The sequence below is a fragment of the Nuphar pumila genome, chromosome 2, assembly GCF_984573655.1.
Source record: "Nuphar pumila chromosome 2, dmNupPumi1.hap1.1, whole genome shotgun sequence".
NCBI lineage: Eukaryota > Viridiplantae > Streptophyta > Magnoliopsida > Nymphaeales > Nymphaeaceae > Nuphar > Nuphar pumila.
The window spans coordinates 2405320-2431601 of record NC_143250.1 but is presented as its reverse complement, the minus strand read 5'-3'; the positions used below and the strand labels follow the sequence as shown (position 1 = coordinate 2431601).

Sequence of the window (26282 nt, the reverse complement as noted above, 5' to 3'; positions counted from 1 at the left end):
GATCCATTGACCTGAGAGTGTACCTTGCAAGGTACTCGGTCATGGCATCCACTGCTTAACTGAGTCATAAACTTGTATGAGAAATCTCTTGTGACAGACTTTTCATAGCTAGGGCTGTCAATGGATTGGGTTTTTCTCGACTACTCGTCCAAGTTCCATCTCCAAGATTTAGATGGTAGGTGATCAGGTAAAACAGCACACAAAAAGTATGCAATCACAATGCACTTGCATGATCACATGGGTACGAATCCGTTGTGCTTGTTCCAAAGATGATATGCTGATACATGCACCAATTCGCTAGAAAAGTAGTATATAATCGGAAGAAGGCCACTTGTTGGCATTTTCTACGTAAGCATGAAGAACTGGATTGATGTGATGGGAGTAGGGAGGCGTTTTACTCCTCTTTTCCACTTGAATGCAGCTATCAATGCCCCTCTCTCTCTCTCTCTACATTAGGTGTGAGCCAGTGTTAAAAGAGGGGGAGCCATGGAGCCCCCATTTAATGAAGGGGGAGAGGCGCGTAGGCAGCCAGTGGTTGGGCCAAACACCTGTTATGTTCAGCCCCCAACACTGGATCTACTTTCAGCCACAGACAGCCATGCCCCATATTGGTTTGTGACTGACACTAATTGATTAGGCCACCACCCCCGAGAGGGTGGTGTATGTTCGCCCCCGATGATTCACTGAATCCTACGTCTGTGTTCGGGGGATCGAATGAGCGCCACATATTCATGCACATGGGGCTCGTATTCCCGTGTATGTTGACATAACTTTGCATCGGACTTTGGTGCTGTTGCAAAGACTTAATCACCCTTACTTGCTTTTCTTGCCCTGAAATGACGGTTCGAGGAAATGACAAAAATATCCTTCATTCAAAAGTTATGAAACGACGAGTCGAGAAAAGGACAAAAAAGTCCTCCATCCAGAAAGTTTGATGTTAACCATTTAAAGTGAAGACGTTCCCTATTCATTAAACTCCTGCGCCATCTGCTGTAACAGTTGCTCCCATTATCAATCCAAACTTTGCCTTCGTCTCCAGTCGAGCTTTCCGCCTTGTTTTTTATCCTGTTGTACAACACACTGTCGCCTTCTCGTGCCTGCCTTGTGTTACAAAACATTCCAGTGTCTTCTCTTTATTTTTGCTGTCATTAGGCATCATGGAAGAAAGCAATGATGCACAAACATTCCTTCCAGTACCATTAAGGCAGCGTGAGTAGTTTTTCATCTCATCATGCTATCGATGAAGAAGGCATGTCGTCTTGTGTGCCATTAAGGCATTGTTTGGTTATTGCAGGTAGATCTTGTTCTTACGAAGGTTGGAAACTTATCGATATTTGTAAGACGCTGAGACCTATTGACAAGAATGCTTGTTTGCAGATGCTAGGAAGGGCCTCTACCCCATCAGGTATCCTACATTCACTCATCATATGCATTGTATCTCAAACCGCTATATTAGTAACAGACTCCCGTTTTTGTGAGATACATTTTTGTTAGTTAATATCGATTTGTAATTTATTGTGCGATATATTTATCGACCTTTTAGATAGTATGGTTTTGTATCGTTGAGTTGTAAGTTATTATGCTGAACTGCCATATCGATTTTCAATATCTTACAAATCGCTATACATATCGTTTTGTAAGATATTATATGTTTTGTAATATGTATTTGTAAGGTATTTGTACACAGACTTTGAAAACGTGTGGATGCAGAAACACATCGTTACACGCATGGCGGAGCGATTTTTGCATGCATATCGCTGCTCTCTTAGCGACTTCTATTGAACTCGCTTTAGAGCCTCGTGGATATTATGAGAGCGTTATCGTCAACACACATGTATGACATGTATATTTTATTGGTTTGGTAAGCGACAAGTCGATGCTCAGTATAAGCAAATATCAAACCACACTTGCTTTGATACTTTCATTCATTAAATCGTTGCTTTGACTTGCTTAACCCTATTGGTATCCGTTGTTATATGCATCCTGATTAAATCGTAGTAAACCTATGCCGCTTGCTAACGCAAATTGATATATTGCTTACAAAACATTCCACTGTCTTCTTTTATTTGTCGTTGTTGTTAGGCATTATGGAAGAAAGCAATGATGCACAAACATTCCAACCAGTGCCATTAAGGCCGCATGAGTAGCTTTTTATCTCATCATGCTATCGATGAAGAAGGCATGTCGTCTTGTGTGCCATTAAGGCATTGTTTGGTTATTGCAGGTAGATCTTGTTCTTACGAAGGTTGGAAACTTATCGATATTTGTAAGACGCTGGGACCTGTTGACAAGAATGTTTGTTTGCAGATGCTAGGAAGGGCCTCTACCCCGTCAAGTATCCTACATTCACTCATTATATGCATTGTATCTCAAACCGCTGTATTAGTAATAGACTCCCATTTTGTTAGTTAATATCGATTTGTTTGCTATTTTGCTGCAAACACAAATTGATATATTGCTTAAAACATTGTTGAGCTTATCATCAGGTTGTAATAAAGACGATGTAGCTCAATCAATCGAAAGATCTGGAGAATTGAATATTTATACTTATGACGCAACTGAAGAATTGAACATCTGCACTAACGATGCACATGAAAAGAAGGGTGCAGACATTAGACCCACTCTTGACTTGAATGTTCCAGTGGAAGAAATGCAATTCATTGATGAGGTAAGCTACCATGACACTGCACATAATAAAAGTGTAGGCACCGAGAATGTACACGGAAGTACACTTGACTTGAATGTTCCAGGAGAAGAAATGCAATTCAATAATGAGGTAGATTTTGATGTCAGTACACTTAATAAAACCGTAGGAACTGGGAATGTACATGGAATTACACTTGACTATGTTCCTGTAGAAGGAATGCAGTTTAATAACAAGGAAGATGCATATAAATTTTACAATGATTATGCCTTAAAAGTTGGCTTTAGTGTGAGAAGGTTTTCTTGGTCAAAAAATGCACAGGGTGTCTTGGTTAGAAAGACATATGTCTGTTCCAAGCAAGGTTGGAAGAAATCAATGGGAAATCCAACAAGGAGCATGCCAGAATCAAGATGTGGATGTCAGGCGAGATTGGTTTTGAGAAGACATCTGAATGGAAAATTTGTCGTGCGTACTTTAATTAGTGATCATAATAATGATTTATCTACATCATTTATGACTACTATACTAAGGTCACATCGTAAAGTAACTGTAGCGCATGCTGCAATGGCTGAAATAGCCGATAGCGCCGACATTGCATCAAGGAAGACATATAATTTGTTTACCCGCATAGATGGTGGTCGCGAAAAATGTGCCATTCACACCTTTGGATCTAAGAAACCACTTGAGAAGGAAGAGGACAGATAACATGAAGAACAAAGAAATATGTTGTTTGGTTCGCTACCTACAGAATAAATCAAGCAATGAACATGGTTTCTTTAGTGCAATGCAAGTGGACGAAGATGGATATGCTGTGAATATGTTTTGGGCAGATTCAAAGTCGAGAGTAGATTATGAATGCTTCAATGATGTGCTTGTGTTTGATACTACAATAAAGATTAATACTGAACAGTGTCCATTTGCGCAGTTTGTGGGAGTGAACCATCACGCACAGAGTTGTATATTAGGCGGTGCTTTTGTGTATGACCAGACCAAGGAAAGCTTTGAGTGGTTGTTCAGAGTATTTACACAGGCAATGAACGGGAAGCATCTTGAAACTGTACTTACAGATGGTGATCACGCAATTGCGGCTATAGTGCTTCATGTGTGGCCAGATGCACATCATCGCCTATGTTTGTGGCATATCTTTCAAAATGCAGCAAAGAACATAAGACACATATTTAATCAGAATACAGGGTTTGACAAAAAGTTTACAAGGTGTGTACTTCATAGCGTAGACGAGGTCACCTTTAAGTCAGATTGTGACAAAATGATTAAGACATACGACCTTACTGACTGTCTGTGGTTACAAAATTTATATGCAGAAAAAGGGAAGTGAGCATTGGCATATGGAAGACAATACTTTTGTGCAGGTATGATAAGTACACAATGAACCGAATCTATGCATGCCACACTGAAGAAAACCCTGTATTCATGTTTAACAATGTTTCGTTTCATGAAACAATATGAATTATTTGTAGACGGTCTAAGACAAAATAAGCTTGAACAAGACGTGAAATGCTTCAATACACGACCTCTAACTTTTGGCATGAACATATTGATTCGACCTGCAGCTCTGTATACACTAGCTATATTTGAATGGATCAAGAAAGAGGTGTTGCATGTCATGAATTGCAAAATAGAAGGACTCGTGCAAACCGAGAATATGCACAAATACCATATTTTTTGTCAGGGCGAAAAGCATCAGGAAAGGCAAGAAGCACATGTCACGTACAATGTTGACAACGGAAGGGTAGAATATTCATGCAAAATGTATGAATTCAAAGGTATTCTATGTTGTCATGCATTAAAGGCACTCAATCAAGAGAATATACAAGAAATACCCGAGTCTTACGTAATTCGAAGATGGACGAGACACGCGAAGATTGAAATGCTCGTTATGGACAATGCGAGTAAATCTGGTGTTGACGAGAAGTGCCACATAGCCTCCCGTTACCAACAACTGTGTAGGTCATTCATGCATGTTGCTGATTTGGCATCGAGAAGTGAAGAAGGCTATGCATGTGTGAGAAAAGCTGCAACGGAGTTACTTGAAAACGTGGAGTTAATTCACATTAAGTTCGTTGCAGCGAATGAATACCTGCCGAAGATAATGGGATCGAACAACGTAGGTCAAAATCATGTTTCGCTTGACACTCCCGAGAAGTTGCTCCGAAGCGTAAATATTATCTTCAACAAGTCAGTAGTGAACGTTGTTGATTATGATGGACATATTCATGAAGCGAAGGGTATCAAAAGAAAACCTGCCTCTGATCGCAGTTGTCGGAGGGCAAAGGGTGCAATAGAATTGGTTGGCAAGAACAGGACTAAGAAACAACCAATCTGTGATAAAAAACAACAAAGCCCTTCGAATGAACAGGTATGTAAAACATTATATTTCTTCCCATTGCGTGAAGCTTATCAAATAGCTAACTCGTGTAATGTCCATCATGCAGCAATACCCTGCAGAAGTACCACCAAGCGTTCAAACCTACATTCCTCCCGACCAGATTTCCGACAACGATCGCTACAGTTTTACAAGTCTTTTGGTATGTAATCAATGTTGCGAGGAGGTATTCATTTCTTGTGAAACTTAATTCAGTGTCTAATATTTTCTCTTTCATGACAGACTCTGATGCATTCGACAGATAGGTATGGGACACAGGAATCTCGTGTGGGCTATTAATTTAGTTGTCATGCCTCTTTAAATGCCACGATCTCCACAATGTCGGATTTGTTGAGAGTTTATAGTCATTTGTCACTGCCGACTTGCGGTCCGTGGTTGGATTTGCTTAAATCGATAGATAACGAGTTTTTGCTTCTGCAGGAAGTCGATTGATGACATCACTGTATGGCGATTTGTAGTTATCGTTGATTAGCGATATGTGGCATCACAACATAGTGATTTGAGTGTATTGTTCGAATGTCAATCAAAGCGGGATGACAAAGGTTGTTCAAGTAAGCTTTTTTTGGGCAATGAGCAAGGTTGCACTTCATTTTATGATCTAAGTATGCTATCACCTGCGCGGTTGAAAGCCTACTTAGATCATAAAATGAAGTGCAACCTTGCTCAATGCCCCAAAAAAGCTTACTTGAACAACCTTTGTCATCCCGCTTAGATTGACAGTTGAACAATACCCTCAAATCACTATGTTGCGATGTCATAAATCGCTATTCAACGATAACCACAAATCGCCATACAATGATATCATCAATCGACTTCCTGCAGAAGCAAAAGTCGCTAACAACCGCTACTCATAAATCACTCTCCGACTCACAGCACAAAGTATCCAGCGATGGCAACAAATCCTTGTCCAGATGACAGCACATTCGCTTTCCCGCGTTAACCACAACTGTCTACGCAGGGAATACGAACTCTACTTACGCAGCTCCAAGCGATAATCACTAATCGAAGCTTACACTTCTTCGGCGCCATGCCTGGACGAAGAGAGTTCAACCATGGAACAAAGAAGGAATTCCGGTCAATTTACCAACTTTAGTTGGCAAAGCTATGACCTAGCGTCAATTCAACTTCTTCTCCAGCAAATCTTTTGTGTTCCCGACACCTCCAATTGCCTTTTAAAATCATTATTGTTATCTTGTGAAAAGTTGTATCCATATATTATAAATAAAAGGCTACTCAATGTGTCTTTTCTCTTCCTCACTTCATTTCTTAAGAGGTAAGTAAACCTCTTCATCTGGTACAGGGAGAACTTTGTTCGCTTTAACAGTGGAAGTGCAAGTGTGAGTGGTACTCCACAATTTCTCACAATCGCTATGTAGTTCAACCCGTGGGATCTTTTCAATCTGTGGTGTTTTTATCAACAAATGTTCATTATTGCGTTATACTAGTATCGTTTAACAACGCAAATCAGTGTTGACTAACACCCTTTACAAAGGCCGAGTATTGCTGCACAAATCACTTTTCCGCGATAACCACAACTCGCTATGCAGCGAATATGAAGTCGAATTACGCAGTTCCAACGGATAACCATAAATGTTTGATTTGTCGTACAGTATTCATTAATCATGTTGGTTGCGCAGTACATCTTTTAGGTCATAAATAGTCGCACAAGTACTGAAAGTTGTGTTTGTCTTCTACTTCGTGAACCAGCAACAATCAAACCGACGGTTCCTTCATAAACCTGGAGATCCGCCCTCGAACATAGAAAATTGTGGTTAGTGACGCAGACGAAGACAACTACACGACCAACAATGACGAATCATGGGTATATTGTCTACACATCGTCTACATGTTCAGCAAAATCCGTCTCTTTCATGTCGTTTTTTGCGATTTGTTTTTGTGTACTATATAATGTAATTTCAATATCGTTCGTTGCAATGTCCGCATTCATTTCAGTCGAACATCCACCGACGAAGTTGGGCGAAAACTTAGTCAATCACTCCTGGAGGACATCAATCGAATGCGCAGTGAATTCGCACAATACAACATGATCAGTAATTTTGTTAGTATGAAACTAGTAGCAGTTGTCTATATACGTAAGCCATGTGTACGTGCGTTAACAATTACATATTTGCTGCAAACAAACTATATTCGATTTCGTCAGTTATATTATTAGCAACGCACCAAGCCAGACTGTAAGCGTCGTTAGCCCGTATTTCATGGTATATCGGTTGTATTTTATATTGCTTTTCATTATTAATTTAGTCCAATTGATTCGTATGTTAACGTTGGTGTTAGCAATGTTTCAGTTTGCAAACTATCTTACGCCGTTTGCCATACTCCAGTGGATTTCAAGACGGCATACCTTATTGGGTTAATGGTAATCACTGCAGAGACCTTTTGCCAAGTGAAAAGGTAAGCAAACAAACCTAGAGTGCAATATTACAGCATAACAGTGCTAACAACATTTTTTTGATCTATTTGCAGATATTGATTCCTACACTCTGTCAATCTGAAAAGCATTGGGTCTTATACGTGATGGATTTACACAAAAAACAACTATGGTGTTACAATTCGTTGGAAGTTGACAGTGGTTTACGGCTAGACATTTCCCATCTCGTAAGTTTCAATATCTATGTGAGGAACAAGTCGTGTACTGGGGTCATGAATTTACTGTCGGTCGCATTATTCTCAGATCGGTTTCCTCAAAGCCATTTTGGGAGTCGATGTTAGCGAGTGGATCTATCGCACGTCATACCATGCTCTCTTACAAGATAATGGCGTTGATTGCAGCGTATTTGTAATGAAGTACATTGAAGCGATATACAATGGTGCAGAACCCTGTTTCGACGCTGTATGCCATTTTTTCGCCTCTGTTATTGGGGATTAAGTGCATGTCTATTGCTTCTACTTTACAATCTGTTTTTGCAGATTGATATACCCGGATTCCGCGAAGAACTCTACAAAAAATTGACGGCCTTTCTAATTGCGGAGGAGAAACTGACGGAGGCCTCGCGAGGATCTAAAAGGCTTGTAATTGATAAAAGATGTGCGCTCAACCCGCGTGATTTGAGAAACTGACGGAGGCGTCGCGAGGATCTAAAAGGCTTGCAATTGATAAAAGATGTGCGCTCAACCCGCGTGATTGACAGTCGCAGAGTGAGACTACGATGTATGCAATGAACAAAGACTTCTAATGTTCGAAATGATAATATTCAACATCGCTATGAAACGTTGTATGCTTAAACATTGCTTTATTAATGGCATATGAAAAAAGTGGTGAATAAGAGCCATTAATATCGCATTCGTATTTTACGAATAGTACAAAGCGATAGGCTTGGTGGTCTAATGTCAACTACACTGCTACCACCATGAAAACTTGTGTAAGAATTTCAAAATTTCTTGAATTTTAAATGACGTTTCCTTCAATTATGATCTTGCAGACATATGAAAAAAGTATATATGGATAAGACAACTGCGTCGAAGCTGCCTATATACTCGATTCAAGAACAAGTCATTTATGCAGGAATTATCGATTTGTCGGTTCCTTATTTGCCAAGCAAAGTGGAACTGTGTGTTGTGTCATTCAAATATTAATGAAACGTCCTATCACCCTCCGTCAGTTTTCAAGTATATATGTCAGTTTCATTAAACCAAAAGCAAATCTTCAATAAAAATGCACTCCGCATTAATGAAATTGAACAATGTCATGCTAGAGGGCTATTCTCAATAGTAATCAATGCGATTGGACCGAATTTTTCGATCTCAAATAAATCCATAAGTATGTCCACACGCGTCTCAAGAAATCGCCTTAGGTGTACATTATCGTAGGTTCAACTATACAGCGATTTCTGAGAACAAACCTTTCTTATTGATAAGTTCACGAATGCGATTTTTAGAAATATCTTTCGCCGTATAGTATTTTTCATTACTGAAGAACAACTTTTACCAGCATTGGTTATGTGTATACAACACAAAACTATTTCTGAATACGATTTACTTTTCGTAGAACACCCATCACCGGAACGAGATGAACACCCATCACTGGAACGACAGCTCCGCTGAGACCTCCTCGCTAGGGAGAGGACGAGGACGTGGTGGAGCTCTTGTTGGCCATCCTCAGCGCGACTGCACCGACTGGGTTGCTGTCGAGGAGGAGGGCGAGAACGGTGATGGCAGAGCTCGTTAGGTTGTACAGACAGAGCAATCGATAGGTTTCACTTTACATATTTTGTCTGTCGTTCTTTTTAAACTCAATCAATTGTCCGCATATTTCGTAGTGTATTTCCGGCATATGTTCCTGCAACAAAACATGTAATGTGAAACCAATATATAACAGGAATAAACAATAATATCGGATACAAAGCTCATACAGCGTGGAAACAAGGTTCTTCTTCATTGTATATTGCTTCATTACGAATATGCCACAATCGACCCCATTACTTTGTAAAGGAGCATCATCAGCATAGAGCAACATCCACTCGGCAATGTCGACACCCATAAGCTCGTTAAGGAATCCCGCATGTGATAAAGGGATAATATATTAGAGTCTGGTCCGCCTCGAATAGCTACGATTCACCTATGGGCACAAGCTTACCAAATGCATAGCGTCGCGTTCTACGCCACTGTGGCAGTCCAATGAGTTGTAGCACCATAGTTGTTTTTCCAGAAAATTCATCTCGTATAGGACCCAATGGTCGGGATTTTGCCAGAGTGTAGGAAGTAAAATCTGCGAGTCAATAAAATAATTTTTCATTTCAGAGACATATCGTGATGGGGATGTTACGACTAAACCTTGGAGAAGAGGTTTGTTCACTTACCATTCCAAATTTCGAAATGTCTAGGCACTCATCATCGATGTTCTAACAAGGTAGTGCATCTGTGAATCCAATGTCGTATGGCTTTCGCCGGACGCATATCTGTTGCACGAAATAGTAAGGTTTAACCACCAAGAAACGTGAGTACGTCATAAAAGCAAACAAAACAACAACGGACCAGACATACCATGAAATAAGGGCTGATGATGTGTACTGTATTGCTCGTTGGGTTGCTCTGGATGTAATTGGCAAAATCACACATTGTCTGGTTGCACAAATTTACGAACTTCAAAACATACAAACCGGAACGACCTAGAAATTGATAGTGGTTAAATACTTAACAAAAATACTGATAGTGTTCCCAACTGCAAATTCATCTTGCATCTGCTCGATGTCATTTACGAACTGGTCAGGGCGTTGCCGCCCACCCTTGCCTGTGGATGTTGAACTGAGTGCACCATGAGCGTGGTATTCAGGATTCGACATTGAAATTATTGTCTACAGTAAACAACACTAGTCCAAATACGACATGAAAAGGCAAATATTGACTAAACCGCTCAAGCGTTTCAAAAAATATACGTCTTAAGTGCTAGTGTTGGTACTGTGGATGTGGTTGTCTTCTTCTTCGGCGTCGTGTTTGGCCGTTTTGCTCCCATCGTCCTCTCTGTTGGTGTCGTGCCTGGTCATTTCGCTCCCATTGTCCTCTCCGTTTGCTCTGTGTCTGGTCGTTTTTCTCCCATCGTCCACTCTTTTGGCGTCGTGCCTGGTCGTTTTGCTCTCATCGTCCTCTCCGTTGCCGTCGTACCCGGTCGTAGTGCTCCCATCGTCTTTGGCATCGTGCCAGGTCGTATTGCTCCCATCATCCTCTTCTTGGCCGCCATGGTTGGTCGTACTGCTCAGATTGTCCCCTTCTTCGGCGCCATGCCTGGACGGAGATATCGATGGAACATTTGCAACGCAGATACAGAAACGCCGTTCTTAGTCAAATACAAAGGTAAAGTCCTTTAACGTGCCGCCCTTTTTCGAAAACAGCCCGCTAATTAAATGATTGCATTTTAAATAATTAAAAATACGTCTTTTCGCATGCCGCCCTTTTTCGATAACCGTCGCCAAATTAAATGATTGTGTTCAAAGTATTTAAAAATACGTCTTTTCACAAGCCGCCCTTTGCGTTTTAAATATTTAAAAATACGTCGTTTCACATGCCGGACTTTCTCGAAAACACCCCACAAATTAAATGATTGACTTTTAAATAATTAAAAACCCATCGTTTGTCGGTCGCATTATAACAATCTTTTAGTGGGAGATTGACACGACCCGAACAAACCCGTTTTCCAGGTATGAATAATCTTTCACGATTATTCTATTGATTATCGTATATGGATACATCGATATATTCAAGAAATATTCGAGTTTTTGGACCTCGAATCGAGAAAAACAGGACAATGGATCCAAAATGGATACCGGATGAACTGTCTAAGCCTTTCAAAAATTATTTTTGGTATTTTTGTAAATTTAGTTTGAAGATTGGATAAAGAGGCTCAGATTCAGGTTTTGACACTGGATCTGGATCCAAAATTGAGTCAGATATAGAAAATGGATTTTGATTTTAGTAAAATCCGAGGAATAAACTGAGATTTTGATTGAAATTAACTCAATTACTCAGAAAATGGGGGTTAGGGGTAAAAAGAGAATATTTACAAAAAATTGAAAAATTTGGGGTGTTCACACCCTTCTACTATCAGAAGAGATTATTGGGAGGGAATGTGCGATAAGTGGGCGAGCAATGAATTTCGAAATCGCTCAGCAAAGGCTGCACAAAACCGAGTGAAGATGCCCGATGCCCATCTACCCACAAGCGGATCTACGACTTTTAGGAGCCACCTGAAGAAAATCGTAACTCATCAATATATATTGTCAAATTTATAAGTATTTCTGCATACTTTTTAATTAATCTTTTTAGCATTTAACCTTGCAGAAAAATGAGGCATTATGCCTTACAAGGATGTGTTTGTTGAAACACATAAACGTAAAATCATGAAAGAGTTTGTATCAAAGAAGGCGAGAGCGATATCGGTATGTATTTATTGTATTAATAAACATTGTAATATACAAGTTACTATGAATTACATTATTATAAATATTGTAATTCTTAATTATTAATTCATAATGTAATCATTACTTTGTAGGAGTCATACGAGTAGCAGATGGTAGAGCGATGACTCCACCCAGCATTCGCCTTTAGATCCTGCAGCATGGATGACTGCAACCAGTGAACCCAAAAAGGGTCGTGTGTTAGGATTTGGGAGTAACATGAACACCACACAAGTCGTTGCCTCCTGCAATTAGGGCTCTCAGACTTCTTCCGACAGCATCAACTCCCACCGTCTGATTGACCCTGCTATGTCTTGGGATGGTGTATGTCAGCGTCTTGAGGACAAAATGCGTGACTTTTTACATGAAGTCATTCTCAACCTTTTCCATAGTGAGTTGTGCAACTTTTTTCGGGACAGAGGAACTTCGTCTGAATTCAACATGAACTCTTGTGCCCGTCAAGTATAAAGATTCATGTAATTTATTTCATGTTGTTAGATTTCAAGCTAGTATATGCATGATTGAACACATATAAGCATGATTTCATCACTATGAAATTTTTTGAATGCCTTATAACACATATATGCATGATTGAATCACTATAAAAGTTTTTTGACACCTTAGAACACATACAAGCATTCTTTCATCACTATGACAACTTTAGAACACATATGAGCATAATATTAACATATATGAAAGTTTTTTTACTGCCTTAGAACACATATGAGCATAATTGAATCACTATGAAAGTTTTTTGACAACCTTAGAACACATATGAGCATGATATTAGCATATATGAAAGTTTTTTTACTGCCTTGTAACACATATATTCATGATTGAATAAATATGAAAGTTTTTTGATAACCTTAGAACACATATATACATAATTGAATCACTGTGAAAGTTTTTTGACAACCTTAGAACACATATAAGCATGATTTCATCACTATGAAATTGTTTTACTGTCTTAGAACACATATATGCATGATTGAATCACTATAAAAAAAATTTACTGCCTTAGAATACATATATGCATGATTGAATCACTATGAAAGTTTTTTGACAACCTTAAAACATATATAAGCATGATTTCATATCTATGAAAGTTTTTTGACTGCCTTATAACACATATATGCATGATTGTGATACATAACACATTTATTTGATAGCCTTATAAACATTATATGCATGCATGAATCACTGTGACATTTTTTTGACAACCTTAGAACACATATCTGCATGATTGAATCACTATGAATTTTTTTTGTCAGTCGTAGAACACATATCTGAATTCTGTTATTGTCCTTCACTTTATTGCTAGTCTATGTGTCATTCAGCCATTTACTTTGATTGCATTAGACTAGGTGCATTGCATATAATTTATTTTATTATATTTTGTTTATCAATACTAACATTTCAGTTCTCTTGTAGGATGCTGGAGATGATCAGCGTAGAGGAACTGATGAAGGCATGGATGGAGGGGCAGATTGAGACAATGAAGAGAATGATGCTCCGAATCTTGGCGAGGATTAGATTCATCTGTTTAATTTGTTTCACGTACTTGTAACTAATTAGAACTTGGCAAGGACTGTACTGTAACTTATAACTTATGTTAAATTTGTTTTACCTGCTTTGTATATGTATTTTTTATGTGTATTTTATTTTTTATACACAGATTATATAAATTGTATAACGAATTTTTTTTCTTGATATTCATATTTCAATTTTTTATTTTTTTAATTTGCGACTGATAATATCCATCGCTAATATCCGACGTCAATTTAAATCAGTCGATGTTTTGAGACAGAATTTAATTCATCGCTAATCCCTCGCTCAATTGGCGACGGATACGTATTCGTCGTTAAATTTTAGCAACATAATACATTCCTACGTAAAACCAAATCAGTCCTTATTTAGCGACAAATATTATCCGTCGCTAATCCATCGCTAATTAGTGACGAATTGATGAGAGATATATTTTGTCGCATTTTAGCAACCAGGATTATGCGACGGCCGATTTCTGTCGTTAATCTGTCGCTAAACACGTTAGCGACAGATTAACGACGGATAGCGTCTGTCGCTAATCTGCATTTTTCTTGTAGTGTTTGCATGTAAACATTTTAAAGGTCCCAGCATGAACCGGAGGGGAACCATTTTCTGGTTTCCCCTAGTCACTATTATTCAAATCCGGCACCGGATTCATGAAACTACACTACGAATTAAACTATGAAGCTGGAAATTCAATTAATCAAAGGGAAAGGAAAAGAGTTTTCAGAAAATCACATCAAGACTGCCTACAGAAGTCCCTATAACGGGCATAATTAAGATCCAAATTAAAAAAAAAAAAAACTCACCTAAACTTAGAATTGGATCCAAATGGATCCTTCAGACCAAGATTTCACAGTGCTCCGCCCCTGCATCACTTTGTTTTGAAGATTTTATATAAACCTGAGGAAAACAAAGTGAATGGTTTGTCTGTTCCATTGCTGGTTTCCTCCCTCACCAACTACAATTTTGCTCATGAAGTCATATTTGCCCTGCCATACCGCCTTCAATTCCAGCCATTGTATCATATAGTGGCTGGTTCAGAGTTTCTGGCAAGAAAAATGCCAGTAGCCCTCCTACTGTTGCGCATGCCCCGAACACTGCAAATGCAACAGTCCTGCCCAACACAACCACTAACGGTGACAGGATTGCCCCAACCTGCACAGCTTGCGTAGCACATCCCATTGCAGCATTCCTTACCACAGTTGGGAACAACTCTGCTGTGTATATGAATAACAGATTGTAGGTTCCTGCCATGCCAAAAATTCCCATCATCCCACAAATCATTCTTGCTATATTATAGTAGTGTCCTTCTTTTAGCACCAAGCACCCCGCAATGCAAAATGCCCCACTAAAGCACATCGTCATTATGGTCATGTATCTCCTCCCTATAGTCCCCAAGAGTACTGCTGTTATTGCAAATGCAGGCATTTCTGCAGCAGCGTTGAGGAAGACATTCAAATAGACATTGGTCTGTAGATTAACGACGTTTAGGCTGAGCCCGTAGTAATCTACGGCACAAGCAAAGCTGATGAACACCATTAGGACCAACCTAAACCTAGTGATTGGTGATCTAACGACGTCAATTAACGAGCCAGAAGCAGCATGATTCGCACAGGTTTCTGTGTTATTGTGGTCATTGTCGCTGCTATTATCATCAAGGCAAAGAGAGATTCCAGGAGGGAGATGGTTTCCATTGCGATCAGTGATTTCTTGCATGATTTTCATGGCGTCAGAGACCCGGCCTCTGACAAGGTACCAACGTGGGGATTCATGGAGGAAGGGGATGACAATGAGGACGTAGAAGAGGGAAGGGATGGAGGTGGCGATGTACAGCATGCGCCATGAAGAACGGAAGATATAGGCTATGCCAGACAGTATAGCAATTCCTCCTGAGAAGAAATAGAAGGTTGACATGCCAACAGTTGCACGCTTGCCAGGGCCTATCGGCTCAGTTGCTAATACAAATGCAGACTGTCCTACACCACCTGTGCCAATTCCAGTTAGGAAGCGAAGTATGAAGTACACCCAGTAGGTTGGCGAGGCTGCTGTTGCGAGTCCCATGATGGCATTTAGTATGCAGACAGTGGTTAGTGTGCCTTTCCTCCCTAGGAACGAATCCGCAAGATGGCCGAATACTCCGGCACCTGAAACAGAAAAACAAGAGCTGTATCAGATAGCAGTAAGCACTTGTTCAATAGTATGAAGCATCAATAAGGTAGATTTGAATGTGATGCGCAGCATGGTCATTAGAGTGATGTGTTTGCTTGTAAGAAGCTTGAGCGTGATTTACCTCCGTCGGAATTTCTCTTAGGTTTGGATTTCTCGTCTTTGTGGTGTGAATCTCACCAAAAACAACGGACCAAGCCAGGGTCAGCTAGGCCCCGTTGTGCATGCCCATAGCTCAAAACGAGCTTAACAACCGCGCCGAGCCTGTACAATAAGGTTTTTGGAAGAGGTAAGCTTGTACATGCCAAGCTCGGCTCGAGCCCAGCTGGTGTGTATGCCGATACTTAAGCAAGTGTGTCCTACTTTGGACTTCCTGTGGTTTTGTCTCAATCGATAGAGACAAATCCAACAGCTAATTTGGATAGACCACTAGGGATGGCAGTGGACCGTGGGGAATGGGGGCACCGCCCTGCCTAGTACCGTTTGGACTGGGGATGGAAGTTAAAATCAAAACACGTGGGGAGATGGAATTACTCTTGCCCCCACTTCATTCATGTTAAAGAAATTACTAATATACTTTATACATATTATAAAATTTTATATATATATATATATATATTTATAACCTTAACATAAAACACTTTCTCGAATCTTTCATCTCTCCCACCTCTAATGTGTTGTGCAGGCTCACATTTCTCTCCTCTGCCTTCTTTAACAACAGAACAGTACAAGAAAAATGTTAATTAGCAACAAAAATTTGTAACAAAAAAAATCCGTCTCAAATTTGCGATGAATTAACAAGAGAAAGATATTTGTCGCTAAAATTTCGCTTATTTGCAAAATTTACCACGAAAAACATTCTGTCGGTAATTCGTCGCTAATTAGCGACAGATTAGTGATGGAATTTATTTTGTCTCAATATCCGTCACAACTTAGCGACGGATCAGCGATAGAACTTTTTTGTCACTACGCCGTCGCCAAGTAGTGACGACCTAGTGACGAAATTCATCTGTCGTGAATCCGTCGCTAATTTCCTCGTAAATCCCTAATTTGAACCCATTTCTTTCTCTTTTCTGTTTTGTCTTCGTCGCCCGTTGCCCGCCGCGTTTCGTCTCTGCCGTCGTCACCCCTTGGCCCGCCGCCCCCCGGCCTGCCTCCCAACGCCCTTCGTGCGACGCCCGTCACTCGATGCTAGTCGCCTGACGCCAATCGCCCGCTTTCCTCCCCCTTCGGCTCATGTAACTCCCCTGTCTCTTTCCTTTTTTCGTTGGTCATTTCCTTTTTCGCCAAAGAGGGGGCGAGCCTCCCTGTCTTACGAGATGCGAGGGAGGGGCTCGGCCCCGTTCCTATGCTTTTTTTGCTAGGGAGTGGCTGAGCCCCCTCCCTGTCTTATGGGATGCGTGGGAGGGGCTCCCCCCCCCCCCCCCCCCCCCCCCCCGCTTTTTTTTGTCAGGGAGGGGCCGAGAACCCTCCCTGTTTTTTTTTTTGCCAGAGAGGAGTCGATCCCCCTTCCTGTCTTACGGGATGCCCGGGAGGGGCTCGCCCCCTCCTCTTCCTCTTTTTTTGCCAGGGAGGGGCCAAGCCCCCTCTTTGTTTTTTTTCGCCTAGGAGAGGCCGAGCCCCCTCCCTATCTTACAAGATGCCCGTGAGGGGCTCGGCCCCCTCCCCTTTTTTTTTCACCAGGGAGGGCCCAAGCCCTCCCCTATTTTTTTCGCCAGGAAGGGGTCGAGCCCCCTCCCTGACTCCCTGTCTTACGGGATGAGAGGAAGGGGCCAAGCCCCTTCCCTATCTTACGGGATGCGAGGGAGGGACTCTGACCCCTTCCTGCTTCCTTTTTCGCCAGGTAGGGGGCGAGCGTCCTCCCTGTATTGTTTTATATATTTGTGCTTCGCAGGTACGTTACTGAGCTAATTGTGTGATGCTTAGTGCTAAGCATCGCATGTAACTAAAAATACAATGCAAAAAGAAATAAGAAAAAATGCAAAGGTAAAAATAATTCAAATCAGGTAAATACCTGTAGTGAGTAAGTGATGCAAGCACATCATATGTTATTTAATTTATTAGATGCAACACTTTTATGTTCACACACTCACTTAACTGTGGATATCTAGAACTGCTTTGATGGAATTTGGAGATCATGCTGAGCATGATTTTAATGTATGAGAATATAAGTCTTCTTATTTTTGGAGTACGAATTTGATGCTAGGCATGATAGTAGTTAGCGGGATATTGAAGTATGTTTGCTGCAGGTATATGTTTGACATTGTTTTGATATAAATGATTTGGATGTATTGCAATATTTGATGTGTCTGTATCTATGTTTGCATGAAGTTATTTTCCATTTGATTACGCCTTTCATGTGAAATTGTATCATGAAAACATGCTTTAAATAAATATATCATTTTATGGAATGTGATTTCATATTTCTAAATATCCTCATGATGTGTATAAATATGATGTGATGGTGTTACACACAAAAATTTATGCATTAATTGAATCAAAAAATTGCTCACAAACAATCACCAAACAAGAATTACTAGATAAATTAGATATTTTTTTCATCGTAGCATTATTAAAATTCTCTTTTAACTGGTGATGATAATATCTGTAACATTATAGGACAAAATGGCTGCAAACCGTGAATGGATGTATTGTAGGATAGTTGATAATGAGGTGTCACATGAATATATGGATGGTATTGACAGTTTTATTGAATCCATAATGGCAAGTGTCAGTATAGTGGATCCCACCGGTCGAATCAGATGACCCTGTACGATGTGTAAGAATAATCGATTTGTAGAACCTCATAGTATTAGACATCACCTATACAGGAAGGGTTTTGTTAGTGGTTATCAGAATTGAATGCTTCATGGTGAAGAATTTTTGAATAATTTTGACGCACGGGTGTATGTGGTGCACGATAATCCATATGTGGATCAATATTTGATGCCACAGAACCAAAAATGGGTTCTGCTATGAGACATAGTGATGCACCAACTGGAGTAGATAAAGAAGCAACAAGCAATGCAGCTAGTAGATTTTATGACTTACTTAGAGATGATGATGAGCTACTGTAAAATGGTTGTGAGAGTCACACTGTCTTGTCTGTGGTTCTTTAACTACTAAATTGGAAGTTAGAGTATAATTTGAGTCAAGTATGTTTTGATCGTCTGTGCTCTATTGTAAAGAGTATGTTGCCCAAAAATGAGAAATTGCAAGAAAATCTCTACCGTGTGAAGGTTATGGTCAATGCTTTAGGTATGTGGTATCAAAAGATATATGCTTGTCCAAATCACTGCATATTGTATTTCAAAGATCAAGAAAATAACAGATCATGTCCATCATGTAGACATCCTCAATTCAAGTCAAAGACAAGGAAAAATGGTAGCACAAGGTCAAAAAGTGTCATATAAGTCACTCCGCCCTTTCACCCTTAGATTGCAACGATTATATATGTCTTAGAGTACATCTAAACAAATGATATGTCATGCAAATAAAGTTCGACATGATGAAGACAAAATCACACATCTTGTTGACGCGGAAGCTTAGAGGCACTTTGATCGTACTCATCAGAACTTCGCTATGAAAGTGAGAAAAGTTAGGCTAGGTTTATGTACAGATGAATTTAATCCATTTGGGGGTAGATCAATCTCATACTCGTGTTGGCCGATATTTTTCACCCTATACAATCTTCCTCCAAGTTTGTGTATGAAGTGTCAAAATCTTCTCTTGTCTCTATTGATCCCTAGTCCGACTTCTCTAGGCCAAAATCTTGATGTATATTTAAGGTCACTGATTGATGAATTGAAAATACTGTGGGATGACGGTGTTCTCACGTATGATGCCCACAAAAAACAAAATTTCAATATGAAGGCTGTTGTTCTATAGACAATTAGTGACTGTCAATCGATTTACCGACATGTTGTACAATATGAAGACTGCAGCAAAAAAAACAGTTGGTGGGATAGATGATCCACTGCAGTGGAAGGGTCATGGGCCTTCTACTATCATGAGAGATTATTGGGAGGGCATGCGCGACAAGTGGGCGAGCAATGAATTTCAAAACCGCTCAGCAAAGGTTGCACAAAATCGAGCGAAGATGCCCCTCTACACACAGGTGGATCTAGGACTTTTGGAAGCCACTAGAAGAAAATGATGACTCATTAATATATATATATATATATATAATCAAATTTGTAAGTATTTTTGCATACTTATTAATCGATTTTTTTATCATTTAACATTACAAGAAACAAAAAAAGGAGACATTGTGTCTTACAAAGATGTATTTGTTGAAACACATAAACATAAGAGCACATGAGATTTTATGTCAGAGAAGGTGAGAGCGACATTGATATGTATTTATTGTATTAATAAACATTGTAATATATAAGTTACTATGAATTACGTTATCATAAATATTGTAATTCTTAATTATTAATTCATATTCTAATCATTACTTTGTAGGAGTCATACGAGTAGCAAATGGTACAACGATATGGCGATAACTCCACTCAGCATCCGCGTTTTGATCTTACAACATGGGTGACTGCAACTGGTGAACCCAAAAAGGGTCGTGTGTTCGGGTTTGGGAGTAACATGAACACTACAGTAGTCATTGCCTCTTGCAATCAAAGCTCTCAGAGTTCTCCCGCCAGCATCAACTCCCAACATCCGATTGACCCTGCTATGTCTTGGGATGGTGTCTGTCAGCGTCTTGAGGATAAAATGTAGTATTTTTTAAATGAAGTCATTTCCAACATTGTCTGTAATGAGTTATGCAACTTTTTTCAGGATACGAAAACTTCATCTACATTCAACATGAGCTTCAGTGCCCGACAGATATAAAGATTCATGTCATTTGTTTCATATCGTTAGATTTTAAGCTAGTATATGCATGATTGAATACATATATGCATGATTGCCTCACTATGAATTTTTTTAATACCTTATAACACATATATGCATGATTGATTCACTGTACAATTTTTATGACACTCTTATAACACATATACGCATGATTGAATCACTATGAAAGTTTTTTTACAGCCTTACAACACATATATGCATGATTTAATCACTAAAAAAGTTTTTTGACAACCTTAAAACATATACAAGCATGCTTTTATCACTATGACAACCTTAAAATACACATGAGCCTGATATTAGCATATATAAAAGTTTTTTAATGTCTTATAACACATATATGCATGGTTGAGTCACTATAAAATTTTGGACTGCCTTAGAACATGATACGCATGATTGAATCACATATAAAGTTTTTTGACTACCTTAGAACCCATATGAGCATGATTGAATTACTATAAATTTTTTTGACTGTTTTAGAACATAATTGAATCACATATAAAGTTTTTTGACTGCCTTAGAACACATATGAGCATGATTGAATCACTATGAAAGTTTTTTGATTGCTTTATAACACATATGAGCATGATATTAGAATATATAAAAGTTTTTTGATTGCCTTATAACACATATATGCATGATTGAATCAATATGAAAGTTGTTTGACAACCTTAGAACACATATATGCATGATTGAATCAATATGCAAGTTTTTTGATAACCTTAGAACACATATATGCATGATTGAATCACTATGAAAGTTTTTTGACAACCTTAGAACACATACAAGCATGCTTTCATTACTACAGAATTGTTTTACTACCTTAGAACACACATATGCATGATTGAATTACTATAAAATTTTCCTTAGAACACATTTAGCTATGATTGCATCAATATACAAGTTTTTTGACTGCTTTAGAACACATATGAGCATGATTGAATCACTATGAAAGTTTTTTGACAACATTAGAACACATATAAGCATGATTTCATCATTATGAAAGTTTTTTTACTGTCTTGTAACATATATATGCATGATTGTGATACATAACACATTTATTTGACAGCCTTATAAACCATATATGCATGCATGAATCACTGTGACATTTTTTGACAACCTTAGAACACATATCTGCATGATTGAATCACTAAATTTTTTTTCTAGTCTTAGAATACATATTTGAATTTTGTTAATGTCCTTCAGTTTATTGCTAGTCTATGTGTCATTCAACCATTTACTTTGTTGCATTAGATTAGGTGCATTGCATATAATTTATTTCATTATATTTTATTTATAAATACTAACATTTTGGTTCTCTTATAGAATGCTGGAGATGATCAGCGTAGAGGAACTGATGAAGGCTTGGAGGGAGAAGCAAATTGAGATAATGAAGAGGATAATGCCTAAAATCTTGGCAAGGATTAGATTCGTTTGTTTAATTTGTTTGACGTACTTGTAACTAATTATAACTTGGCAAGGACTGCATTTGGTTGTTAAAGTTTGCTTAACTTAGAACTTGTGTTAAATTTGTTTCACCTGTATATGTATTTTTTATGTATACCTTTTTTTTATAAGCAGGTTATATGAATTGTATAACGAGAATTTTTTCTCGGGTTTTAAAATATTTTTTTTAAAAAAAAATAATTTTTATTAAAATTAGCGACAGATATTATCTGTCGCTAATTTGAAGCAGTCATCTATTTGTGACAAAATTTAAGTTGTCGCTAATGGTCATCGCCAAATTGGTGACGGACATTAGCGATGGATATGTATCCCTCGTTAAATTGTAGCGACAGATTAGCGATAGGTTAAATTCCATCGCATAATCAAATGAGTTTCTAATTAGCAACAAACATGATCTATCACTAATCCGTCGCTACTTAGCGACGGATTGACGATAGATAAATTCTGACGCAGTTTAGCGACTAGGGGTATGCAACAAACGTTATCCATCGCAAAATTCATCGCTAATGTATTTAGCGACGGCTTAGTGACGGATAGCGTCCGTCACTAATATGCATTTTTCTTGTAGTGGAAGGTGAAAGGCGGCAGTGGCAGAAGGACTAAATAAACGAGGCTTGGCCTGCCCTGCCCTACCTCACTCCATTTGGATGGAAGATGGGGAACATTAAATGAGGAATAGACTAGAGATAAAGGTTAAAATCAAAACCCGTCCAAGAATGAAGGAATGAAAGGCAAAATTTTGAGACGGGGTAACGACGAAGACCTTGTACCTGCCCCGGTCCACTACCCTTATATGAAAAAGAGAATTTTCCTCATCCTTGAACAAACAAAAGAAAAATGGCAAAATGGGCCAACAAGATGGAGCTCGATTCCACTCATCCCCTATATATGTCATCCCCAATCTTTGTACACCTCATGCAAATTATTCATCTACGAATCAACACATGAATCTTATTTTTCAACAAAAAAATATGATTTTTGAATCGTTAAAAAATTCTGCACACAAGTCAGATTTTGGCTATTTAAATATCGATCTTCCCTGAATGAATGGTGTAGATCACATCTATGGAGTTAAATTTGATCAAAATAACTTGCATCAATAATTTCCCAAGAACAGCACGAAGATAGAGATGACATAAGGGATGGGTGAAACCAATTTGAACAAGATGTATCTTCTCGTTAACAGCCGTATCCATATGAAAAGTTTTTCTTTACCTAGTTTCTCATAAGTGGGCTGTACATATTTTCTCTTCAACTTTTGCATCGATTTACCTATGATTTATGTGTGTCTGACGTGACGCATGGAAGCCATTATGAACGCCTTTTTTGGCAGAACACTTTATGGTTCTGCTCAGTCAGAGGAATCAGCCGATACCAACATTCAATGAATCTTTCTGATAAAAAACAATTAAAAAATTTTCTATGTTAATCAGAACGTGACACACGTTAAAGCTATTAAAAATTATAGTAAATTTTTTTAAAAATTATGTATTTTTATATTTATTTTAAAATAACCGATTCAGGGGTGACGCTTTTCGATTTTCTGTCGATACTATATGTATCAACCGATACTGACAACATTTGTTCAGATTAGCGAAACCTCGTGAAAGTCCAAAACCACAAACCGTACGAAGAATATAGATGGCATGTCCATATTGGATTCTCTTCGGAAAAGCTAAATATAAGCATTTTCTTTTTTCAAATAGGAAAAGTTTAATACAAATATTTTATACTATTGACGCCAGGCATTGGGCATTAACATGTGTATCCTGGCCCGATTCAGCTCGGGCTCAGGCCTCAAAATTATGGGTGTCAACGGTCCGGTTTACCCGGACCAAACCCTATAGGCTCTGGGTATGGTGACAAATAAGAAGACTGGAGTCCAGACCGGAAGGTCCAAGTAATACATGGACCCAGGTATAGTTTGTGAAATTTTATACCAAACCCACATCTCACCCAAGTTAATTACCTGCAATTTTTCAATGTAAAAATGATAAAAAAATATTATTTTACAAGGTATAGTCCGGGTCTAGTTCATGTAGTTCTTATCTGGTTCCGGTATGGTTTCTCTTATAGTAGACCCGACTAGACCCGAGTTCAGACCCCATACTATACTTGAAAATCTGGTCTAAGTCTGGTTTTACCTGGGTCCGAACCAAATCCGACCCGTTGCCACCCCTACTCAAGATGAGGAACCTACATGAAAAAAATTTGCGCTGATCCCGAACCGATTACTCAGCCCGAGTCAGGCTCTTATTATATGTGCAAAACTAAAAGTCAAAACACTTTTTGAAAATATTTAACTTAATGAGCCCTCTGCTCTCCTTTTTATATACAGCCAAAAACATTTAAAAAAAAACACACATAACTTTTGAAATATTAAAATTGCATTCCTAGCTAACCAAGCAATTCTCAAAACTGCTAACCAACTGTCAACAGCCTCCTACCATTCTCTTTCCTTTCCAAAGACAACAGCCGCCTACCATTCTCTTTCCTTTCCAAAGTCCAACAAGTCTCTCTCTCTCTCTCTGAGCACAAAGTGCTGGAATTGCCAAACTCCGAATTCACATGAGAATGTATGCAACCTACTATTCTCTTTGCTCATCTATTATTCAGCTTTATCACAGCTAGAAATTGGCGGTATTCATCTGACATGGGATGACCACAGTTGGAGATTTAGAGAGATGTTTGCTTGAAACTGGGTGTAGTTTGCTGTGGTTAAGGGGTACATCAAGGGTTTTGCTAAGAGGAGTGCCAATGTGCAGTCAGTGACGGGGTTTATTCTTTGGCTTAGCTGAAGATTAAAAAAAAAACTGACAGTCTCATATATCTGAACAAGGACACCTTAAATATCAATGTTTGAACTAAATAATTTCAAACCCAGTTTGGTTACACAAATCCTTTTCTTGTGAAGAACACCATTCTGTCCTGTGATAGAAAATACCACCCTGATATTTCCGGATAAACCAGTGTCTAACTGTATTAAAAGAATTGCTAAGTGTGAGCAGTTTCAAATAGGGCTGGTAAACGAGAGCTTGAAGTATTCAAGCTTGGCTCATTCTTGTGGTGAGCCAAGCCGAGTTCGAGCTCATAGTAAGCTCGAGTTTAACAAGCCGAGTTTGAGATGGCTTGTTTATAAAGAAAATACATTGTTTTAGATCTGGAAGAAATAGAATTACAAAAAAATACATATGTAAAATATATCTAAATTATATTTTTTACCACCTAACGAGCTTATATGAGTCGAGCAGAGCCAAATACCTATTGTTCATGTTCAGCTTACCGAGACTATTTTACGAGTTTGAACGAGCTCTTTACAAGCCGAACATATGAGACAAGCCATAAGGGGCTCAGTTTGTTTTCTAGCCCTAGTTCCAAATGTTCTGTTTTGAAAATAATCTAACATGTGATCTTCAAAACAGTCGGATATTCATGTGTGCATATGTTTGTCTGTGTTTGTGTGTGTGCGTGCGCACTAATGAAAACTTACCAACTAAAGCTCCGGCAAAAAAACCAGACTGAACCAAGCCAACCTTATATCTCTCTGAACATACCAGCCCCCACTGCGACATTGTCGATTGACCTGCACCACCGACCCACTCCCATGAACCTGATTTGGAGCTGCAAATAGTAGATCCACAGCCTGAATCCGCCGTGCATTTCCAATCCGGTTCTTTATCGGCGAAGATCATGATCATGGTGTGAAACCCTTCAAGACACCATGCTAGATTAGTGAGCACAAAGTGCCAGAATTGCCAAATGCCGAATTCACCTGAGAATTTCTGCAACATGGCATCGATACCCAGCTTCTCGACATCTCCGGGTTTGGACTCGGCATCAAGAAATAAGGGTGAGGTTAGGCCTGGCTCCGGCATGGTTAGATGGCCTTGCGAGGTGTATGCACTACAAGGACGAAGGCGAATCTAGAACTTTAGAAGCAGTGGTTCTGTTGGTAACTCGGCATGTCTTTTTTTTCTGATAGTGGACTGGTAAAGAAAAGGGGGTGTCAAGATAAAGGGATAAGAGGAGGAACAATCCAGTGGAGGATGGTTTGTTGGGCACGTGGGCTTCAGTTTCGGCGTCAAATGGTAAAAATCAAATGTTGTCAGTATCGGTATCGGCCCTCTATTGTTTGGCCAACGATTCTGGTGAATTCGGCCTATACCGATACTCAAGCGAATCGTTCTGAACCGGCCAAAAAATAATTTTAAAATATTATATATCAATCAGAACGTAACTCGTGTTAAAACTATTATAATAATATTAAAAAATATTTATT

The 26282-nt window shown here is 39.0% G+C and overlaps 1 protein-coding gene across 1 annotated transcript; it reads right to left on the bottom strand.

Moving 5' to 3' along the window:
• Nucleotides 1-14213: 14213 nt before the first annotated feature.
• Nucleotides 14214-25967, bottom strand: LOC149844456 (organic cation/carnitine transporter 4-like). The gene is made up of 2 exons (XM_089997225.1): nucleotides 25494-25967; nucleotides 14214-15648 (listed from the first exon to the last, which is right to left on the bottom strand). Exons 1-2 carry the CDS (start codon nucleotides 25876-25878, stop codon nucleotides 14483-14485), a joined length of 1551 nt encoding a protein of 516 aa, XP_089853351.1. The 5' UTR covers nucleotides 25879-25967; the 3' UTR covers nucleotides 14214-14482.
• Nucleotides 25968-26282: the final 315 nt, after the last annotated feature.

Coding starts and splice junctions, on each gene's coding strand:
- LOC149844456 (XM_089997225.1), bottom strand. CDS start 25,878: ATGCCGGAGCCAGGCCTAACCTCACCCTTATTTCTTGATGCCGAGTCC. Junction 15,649..25,493: donor TTTTGCCGGAGCTTTAGTTG/GTAAGTTTTCAT, acceptor TTTCTGTTTCAG/GTGCCGGAGTATTCGGCCAT.